Raw genomic sequence first — 9,517 nt, 5'->3', positions numbered from 1 at the left:
TCTGTCTGTCTTTGCTTATAACATGTTGCATTTCTACATTTTCCAGTTCTAATATTTCATTGACCATGAAACATGAACATCATATCTCTTCTCACAGATGCTGTCTGACCTGCTGAACATTTCCGGCATTTACAATATTTTGTTTTTGTATATGGATCATGCCTGTTGAGCCTGTTTGAATTTCTTGAAGAGATGACTAAGTAACAGACAGTGGAATATCCATAAAGTAAAGTTTATTTATTAGTCACAAGTAAGGCTTACATTAACACTATAAATGAAGTTGCTGTGAAATTCCCCTACTCGCCACAGTCCGGCACCTGTTCGGTCAATGCACCTAACCAGCACATCTTTCAGAATGTGGGAGGAAACCGGACCACCTGGAAGAAACCCATGCAGACACAGGGACATTGTGCAAACTCCACATAGATCACCCAAGCCAGGAATTGAACCCGAGTAAGGCATTGGCTGAGTGTCTGGAGACAGTGAGTCGGGATAAAGGGCAAGTCCAATAACAGATAGGTTGTGTCTCAAAGCATGGCACAGGAATTTGTGTTTGGGCTTCAAATGATCATTATTTATTTAACACTTAGATGACTGGATGGAGAGCCATATATCCCAGATTAGCATTAATACAATGTCTGGAGGTATTGTACACACTGTAGATAAAATTACAACTAACAGATTAAGTTATTGGGCAAAACTGTTATTGGGCAAAAAAATTGAAATCGATTTCAATATATGCTAGGTCAGCCACTTTGAAAGTGATAGAGATCGAACAGAATATTTTCCAGTGGTTTATATTTAAATTTAAGTTTATTTTATTAGTGCCACAAGTAGATTTACATTAACATTGCAATAAAGTTACTGTGAAAATCCCCAAGTCGCCACACTCTGGCGCCTGTTTGGGTACACTGAGGGAGAATTCAGCAGGGTGCATGCACCTAACCTGTATGTCTTTCAGACTGTGGAAGGACAGTAGAACACCCAGAGGAAACCCACGCAGACACAGGTGAATGTGCAGACTCTGCACAGACTCAAGCTGGGAATTGGTCCCTGGCGCTGTGAGGCAGCAGTGTTTTCAGCTCTGCCGCCATGTCATGGAAAACTAGAAGCAATGGAAATACAGAGAAATTTAGGGCCCATGTGCTTTAATCACTACAATATTATAGAAACATAAAAACTAGAAACAGGAGTCGGCCATTTGGTCCTTTGAGCCTGCTTCACCTTTCAACTTGATTATGGTTGGTCATTAACTTCAATATCCTGATTCTGCCTTCCCCCCATATCCCTTGATCCCTTTATTATGGGCCTATGCAGAAAATAATCAGAAAGTCTGAAGGAATGTTGGCCTTAATATCTTGAGGATGGGAATACAAGTAGTTAGAAGTTATGCTATAACTGTACAAAACCTTGGTTTAACCACACCTAGAATACTACGTTCAGTTCTGGCAATCAAACCTTGGGAAGGATACATAAGGCTATACTGGGTGCAAAGTAGATTTGTCAGAATACAGTAACTGGAATCCACATGTTAAATTACAAGCATTGGTTACAATTATGTTCCCTGGAATTTAAACATTTAAGGAGTGATATGATTAACATTTTGAAAATACTATGGGTAGATAGGGAGAAACAAAGGGTCTGGATGCTATGTCAATTGTTATTCTTAATTATTATTGTTAATAGGTTTCTGCTAATCAAGGATATTCAGATTAATTGAGTAAACTGAACATACGGGCAAAGAGCAGCAGTGGGCTATTCAACTCCTTGATCCTGCTCCACCATTTAATAAGATCCCAACTAATCTGATAGTAACTTTAAATCTGCAACTTGCCTACCCCAGATAATCTGTTATCCCATCGGCTTACCCAAAATCTAACCACTTCTACCTTAAAAATATTCAAACACTCTGCTTCCATCTCCTTTTCAAGAAGAGAGCCTCATATCTGTTTTAATTGAGTGACTTTTTTTTTAAGTAGTGAACTAGACCTAGATTCTCCCACAAGATGAAGCTTCCTCTCCACATCCACACTGCCAAATCCCATCAGAATCTCATATGTTTCAATCAAGTCATCTCTTACTTTTCTAGATTCCGGCAGATACAATCCTAGCCTGTCTAATCTTTACTCAAAGGACAACCCACCCATTCCAGGTATTGGTCTGGTAAAATTTCACTAAATTACTTTCAACACATTCACATCCTCCTTAAATTAGATGACCAGTGCTGTACATAATATTCCAGGTATGGTCTCACAAGTGTACTGTACAACTGAAGCATAATCTCCCTATATTTTTATCCAATTCCCTTCCCCTCACAGTAATTGATAATGTCCTATTAGCTTTCTTCATTGCTTGTTGGACTTGCCTATGAGCCTTTTGCAATTCATGCACTAGGGCACCCAGATCCTTCTGCACCTCAGCGCTCTGTCATCTCTCACCATTTAGATAATCTACTTTTCTATTCTTCCAGTGAAAACAGGCAACTCCACATTTTTCAACATTATATTTCATTTGCCAGATCTTTGCCCACTCACTTAACCTATCTATTTCTTTTTGTACCCTCCTTAGGTCCTCTTCACAGATGAGCTTCGTACATATCTTTGCATCATCAGTAAATTTGGCAACCATCTCATCCATCACTTCTTCTAAGTCATTTATATAATTTTTAAATGGTTGAAGACCCAGAATTGATCCCTGTGGCACCATTCATTACATCTCATCAATTTGAAAAAGATCCTTATGCCTTCTCTCTGCTTCTTGTTAGCCAGCCAATCTTCTATGCATGCCAATATGTCACTCCCATAACATAAGTTTTTATTTTCTGCAATAACCTTTAGTGTGACACTTTATCAAATGCCTTCTGGAAATCTAAGTACAGTAAATCCACTGGTTCCTCATTATATACAGCACTGGTTACTTCCTCAAAGAACTTCAATAAATTGTGTAAACATGATTTCCCTTTGACAAAAGCATGTTGACTCTGCTTGATTACTTTGAAGTTATCCATGCGCCCTGTTTATAACTTTTTAATAATAGCACAGTACGTCCCACAAGTGACTTCCTGCCTTTACCATTTCTCATCGCTATCTAAACCATTTCCACATCTTGATTTCCTGAACTTAGACATCCCTCTCTATTGTGCTAATATCATCATTAACTAACAGAATTAGTTTTCAACTACAAGAGGGCACAGGTTTAATTAAGGTATGGGGGGTATGTTTAGGGGATATGTGTGGGGCAAGTTTTCATACAGAGGGTGGTAGGTGCCTGGAATGCACTGCCAGTGAGCTGGTAAAAGCAGGCACGTTAGCAAAGTTCAAGATGTGACTTGGTAGACATATGAGCGGGAGGCGAACAGAGGGATAGAAACCACATATCGGTGCAGGCATGGTGGGCCAAAGGGCCTGTTCCTGTTGTATTGTTCTTTTTTCTTTGTAATCACTCTGCCATCTTTTCCTCGGTTTCTATCCTTCTTAAATGTCCTGTATCTTTTAATATTCAGGTCCCAATCCAAATCCTCCTGCAGCCATGTGTTCCTAATGGCGATCAAATTATACCTATTTATTTCTATATGGGCTCTCAGTTCATTTGTTTTGTTGATTGCTTCATGCATTCAGGTACGCAGCCTTTAGTCTTGTCTTTTAATCTTTTTATAACCTCCAGTCTCATCTGTTGATTTACTGTTAGATTTGTGCTATCCATCCCTTCCTGTCATGGTTTGTTTTTCATGTCCCATAATAATACCTTTCTCTTTTGTCTTGTCTCTACTCTTTGATTTACCACATCATCCTATATTTGATCCCTTGCTCCCATTTCTTGGTTTAAAAACCTCTCCATTTCCATAGTTATGCGGTTCGCCAGAACACTGGTCCCAGCATGGTTCAGGTGTAAACAGTCCCAATGGTACAGATCCCAGTATTGGTGCCAATGCTCCACGAATCGGAACTCACTTCCCACACCAGTCTTTCACTCATGCAATCATCTCTGATTCATCCCATGCCAGTTTGCACATGGCTCAGGTCATAATCCAGAGGTTATGACTTTTGAGGTCCTGCATCTTAATTGGTGCCAAGTTCTTCATACTGACTGTACAGGGACTCCTCCTTTGTCCTGCCAATGTCATTTGGTTATTGCTGTTCCTTTGTTCCTGACATTAGAAAATAATACAATATGAACTGCCCACACATCAACATATTACACAAGCATTTTTATTTTCTTACCAATATTTACTAGAATAATGCCTGGAATGCGGGAAGAGCTGAAGTGGCTCAGTGGCTAGAGAGCTAGTCTCTGAATCAGAATGATCCAGGTTTTATTCATTTACGGGAAGTGGGCATGGCTGGCTGGGCCAGTATTTATTGCCCATCCCTAACTGCCCTTCATTTCAGAGGGCACATGAGAGTCAACCTCATTGCTGTGAGTCTGGGGTCACACATAGGCCAAACCGGGTAAGGATGGTAGATTACCTACCCTAAAGGACATTAGTGAACCAGGTGGGTTTTTACACCATCGACAATGGCTTCATAGTCATCATTAGACTTTTAATTCCAAATTTTTATTGAATTCAAATATCACCATTTGCTGCAGTGGGATTTGAATCCTGGTCCCCAGATCTTGCCCAAGGTCTCTTGATAGATTAATCCAGTGACAATACCACAATGTCACCAACTCCCTGTAGTTCAAGACCCATGGCAGGACTAGTTGGTTACAAAAGAACCCAGGCAAGCCAGGGTACACATACTGGTGCCAGTTCCCTGCCTACCACAATGGGGACGGTCAGTAACAGGTCAGCATCTGGTTCAAAAACCACTGGCCAAATGCAAAAGAATGACGGTTGATATGAACATGGGAAAAGAAGAAGGAAGTGTCAGGGATGAGGGATATTAGTTGGATGGAGAGGCTGGAGAAGCCTGAGTTGTTATCCTTACAGTGACAAAAGAAAAACCTGTTTCCACTGGCAAAAACACCAGAAACCGGTGGACACAAATTTAACAAAAGAATGCAAGGCAATATGAAGATATTTTTTACATCGCAGTTTGTTGTGATCTGGAATACATTGCCTGATATTGTGCAGATTCAGCAGTAACTTCCAAAAAAGAATTTAATTGATGCTAGGGGTATGGTATGGGGCTAGAGGAGTGGAACTATCTTGATAGTTCTTACAGCAGGCATGAAGGGCCGAGTGAGCTCTTTCTGTGCCATATCGTCTTGTCAGTCAATTTTCTTTTGTTCTTTTCTTTATGTCCCCATGCCTGCTATACTCCATATCCTGTCTTGGAGGCTGGGCAGCAACTTATTTAGCTGCCAATGCTGCTTTTAATCTTGTTGTGAGGAAGTGACTTACTCTATGATATCCATTTATCACTTCCTTGGTAGGCAATCTCCTTCTTCACTGACTTGCTTGGTCCCTACTTGCCAATATCTGTAAAAGGAATGAAGAGAGCTGGGAGAAAATTTATTTTTGACTTCAAACCTTGCTCATTATTTATTCTTCATTCATTCCTTGAGAAAAAGAACATTTGCAAGTCTATCTGGGCAGACAGTGTCATAGCGGGGGCTCTAATACAGGAAGAGAACAAATTGGTTGCTTGTGATGTCCTCAGGTCCTCAGGAAAAGTCAAAGGCCACAGATTACTTTCAAGCAAATTCCTGATGTGTGAAGTTTTACCACAAACCAAGATTATTATTGCTTGCTGCTCCATTTAGGAGTGAATGTGTATTTTTTAAAACCACTCATTCATTTTGGTCAGTCTGTCACCAGATGTCAATTGATGCGTCTGATTCAATTTATTTCTTTTCACCTTGTTTCACCTGCCTATGTTTTCTATTAAATGTGCCAATGCATATTGTTAACAATCTGTAGGATTTAGTGAAAGTTTTCTGATGTCAGGGTTGATATATGTTAAGCAGACCGCTGATGTTGGAGAGGAACATAAATGTGATATAATTCAGCATTTCAGGATTTTCCACCTTAGCGAATTTACAACAGAAAAATGACAAATTGCTAATAGAAATTGTTGAAAGATATTTTGGCTTCCTGACAACTAATACAATGCTGGGGATACAATGATACTCCATTGCAGCAACATAGATTACAGTGAGTGCCTCTCTGGCCTCTCAATGCAGCAAATTTGAATCTCTCCCATCAGCAGCAGCAGGAGAGAGATATCATGCCAATATATGCAAATGATCAACATCCGGTCCATAAATGGACTGGATTCATTGAAACTCAGAAGGATTAGTGTGCAATGCACCAGTCACAGACTCAGAACAATCATTGTGTACTACAGTAATCACAGATTCAGTGGAACTCTTATATGTTGCATCAGTCACAGATTCGGTGGAACTAGCATATAGTACATGAATCACAGGTTCAGCATTATCGGCACTCTATGAGCCAATTGTGCAGGTAGTGATAAATCTCATGAGGGATCTCTGGATAACTGGCTCTCCATCACTGAGGTCCTTTAACTCAGGCATCTGGCCGATTCAAAAAAATCCAGTGGAATATAGCTTGAAATTCCCGGCTCGCAGTGAATATTCTAGGCTTGGTCAACAACAACAAGAGCTTGGAATCATGTAGCTCCTTTAACTTAATAAAGCCTGATGTTTTCAGAAGTAAAATACTGTGGATGAGGCAAATCTTAAATAAAAACAGACAATGCTGGAAATACTCAGCAGCGCAGGCAGCGTCCTTGGAGTGACAATAGAGCTAATATTTTAGGTTGTGACCTTTCATCAGAACTTGGGTGAATAGTCCAAAAATGTGTAGATGAGGTGTATTGGCCAATGTAAATGTGTAAGGTTATGGAGATAGGACGGGGCTGTTGGCCTGGACAGGATGCTCTTTTGGAGAGTAGGTGCAGATTCAATGGACTGAATGGCTTTCTTCTGCACTATAAGGATTTAATAGTTCTATTCGATGGCTTGGTAACAAATCTCAAATGATAATTCTGTTTCCTCTCTGCGTTTGAATCTGTGCTGCACACCATTTTAGCAGATAACCAATATGAGTAACAAAGTAAAGCTGAGAAAAAAAAATGCATGCTGCTATGTGAAAGGTTACAATGCAAGGGCACATGCCATGTGAATATGAGTATCGATATCGATATCATGTGCTCAGTGATGAAGTCGCTTATCTATTTATTTATTTATTATTCAAAAGTGAAATTCACCATATTTGGATTTCCATTTAACTTGCATGTAGTTGATGGCGGAGGTATTGGAACACTGAACAAGGTAACAAATGGTGAGCATCATTGGAAATGAGGTTGAGGCACAGCGAGTAATTTATAACTTGATACAGGGTTGTTTGAACCAGTACATTTTTCAATTTTTAACCCACATCTTTATTCCTTTCTATTTCAGGTTCCCAAATCAGAAGATTTATATCATTGAGGTTTGTTTCTGAGCCTTCGGACACAGTAACTGTGCGTGGAGGGTCTTTCCTACTAAACTGCTCAGCAACAGCAGACCAAGGCCCGGTGGTTATTGGCTGGAGAAAAGACGGAGCGTTCTTAAACGTGGCAATGGATGAGAGACGGCAGCTGATGCCTGATGGATCCTTAATGGTGCAGAATGTGGTCCATTCGAAGCACCATCGACCTGACGAAGGACTGTACCAGTGCGAGGCCACAGTTGAGGGGGCTGGGACAATAGTGAGCAGAACAGCTCGGCTAACTGTGGCAGGTAAGCACACAATACTAAACTTGACAGTTAGACAAATTCCTTTGAGTCTAATTTCCTTGTTTTGTCCTTTCCTACATTATTTTCTGCCAATATTGTCATTTTTATTTATACTAAAATCTGTAAGCACAATTTTCTTGCCAACACAATTTGCGTAAGCCAGAAAGCTAGAGCCATTGACTTACTGTCAACAGGATTCTAATGAAAATAATAATACAGATCCCCTCTTCTGATTTTTCTTTACTGAGAGTGCTGACTGATGCTAAAATATGATTCCATGAGTGTTGACAGCCCTTTGGGTACCTTGCCAAACTAGGGCTTCCCTTAATCTGTGCAGGTGGAGAATCAACATTATTCAACTCAAAGGGACATCAACGTCAGAACTGGCCCTGTCCTCTTGTGATGTTCATATAACCTTGTAGAGTCGCCAAGCATCAATCAGGAAGTTTGATTATCTCCCATATAGCCTGAAGAACCTGAATTGAAGCAATCCCAGTGAGCTGCACTGGCTGTAATTGACAAGTCCTTCATACAACTAGGTGAAGCAATGGTTCTGTTGTACTGTTCCCGGAAGTGAAGAAAACCTAGTGCATTACTGGTTGGATGGTATGACTTGCTTGTCTGATGATAGGAACAGTAAATTTTACAACTTATATTTTACGACTGGAATTGATGAATAGGTTTACCTGCATCATGAAAGATATAGGCTCATAGGAAATTTACATTTTATGGCAATATAATATGAAAAAGAAAAGTAAAAATGACAAAGGATGCACTAATATGCCAAAAACATACAAGTATGACATTTTTCACCATACTACCATATGACGCAGCATATTTTGTGCTCAAGCAAATTAAACATAGAGCAGTTTTCATTGTCAGTCTACGCAGCAGGAGAGAGTGCAACCTAATAAACATCTATAAAAACCAGGTTAAGTGGCACTTAGAACATGGTTAATGAGAGTAATCTGCACAATGTAACAACCAAGTTACACTTTCAGATGGTCTTTCTTTATCTCCTGTTGCAACCTAAATGTGAATTTAATAAGTTTTGCTTCACTCTCATGTTGGTATTCTGGCAACTTGCTGTTTTTCTCCTGTCATTTCTGATGTGGAAGGATAGCTAAACACTATCATAACAAAGGAATGCAAAATTATTTTGGAGATGATTTAGGAATATTCGTTGATAGGATTTGATGAAGTTGGGTGGGAGGAAGCTCCTGTGAAGTATCAACATCTGCATGGACAGTTTCGCCTATTTCTATGTTGTAAATGTAAATTAATAATATTGTTCTGATCGCCATCAAGTTAAGCCTGCCGGGACCGGAAGCAAAAGGTGACGTGGTTTTGACCAGCAGCAGGACCCAGGGCAGCACGTTGTTGGTAGTGGCCAATTAATGGGCTGAGGCCATTGTTGAATTAAGAATGGTCCTGCAGCTCTTGGGATAGTCAGAAGTTCAGCAGTCTAGTAGTGCCACTGCTGATGGTGGCCCTTGCTAAGCTCCAAGGCTCAGGGAGCCTCAATGGTGGGACACCTTTGAAGAGAGTTGAGGTGGGCCATGTAGGCCAAGCAGAGGGTGGGTGTTTCATGAAGCACTTCGCTGTAAGGGAACCATTGTTGTCAAGGCTCCCCTTCTATAGGTTTTAAGACTGCCCATGAAGAAGATAGCACCCTCAAAACATGCAGAGCAACTGGTGTTGGTGGTTGGTCCTCCCAAGGGAGGTTGAGATGATCACCAAGGCAAGATGTGACCCTTGAGTGATCATTTATGCGATTCAATTGGCCTCGTTGCAGGCATCCAAATTGTCAACATTCCGGTCACTGGCAATG

At 40.4% G+C, this 9,517-nt stretch overlaps 1 protein-coding gene across 1 annotated transcript in view; it reads left to right on the top strand.

Annotated features, from left to right (window-relative positions):
- The first annotated feature begins 7,092 nt into the window (after nt 1-7,092).
- The window catches only part of dcc (DCC netrin 1 receptor), an 844,821-nt gene continuing 842,396 nt past the window's right edge, over nt 7,093-9,517 (top strand). Inside the window, exons 1-2 of the mRNA XM_080199927.1 lie at nt 7,093-7,249; nt 7,369-7,689. Coding sequence (XP_080056053.1) covers nt 7,093-7,249; nt 7,369-7,689 — 478 coding nt within the window. The remainder of the gene's footprint in view (nt 7,250-7,368; nt 7,690-9,517) is intronic.

Source organism: Carcharhinus amblyrhynchos, chromosome 1 (genome assembly GCF_965287045.1).
Source record: "Carcharhinus amblyrhynchos chromosome 1, sCarAmb.v2.hapA, whole genome shotgun sequence".
Classification (NCBI taxonomy): domain Eukaryota; kingdom Metazoa; phylum Chordata; class Chondrichthyes; order Carcharhiniformes; family Carcharhinidae; genus Carcharhinus; species Carcharhinus amblyrhynchos.
Note: the sequence above shows the minus strand (reverse complement) of the source record. Positions and strands in the feature narration are given on the sequence as shown.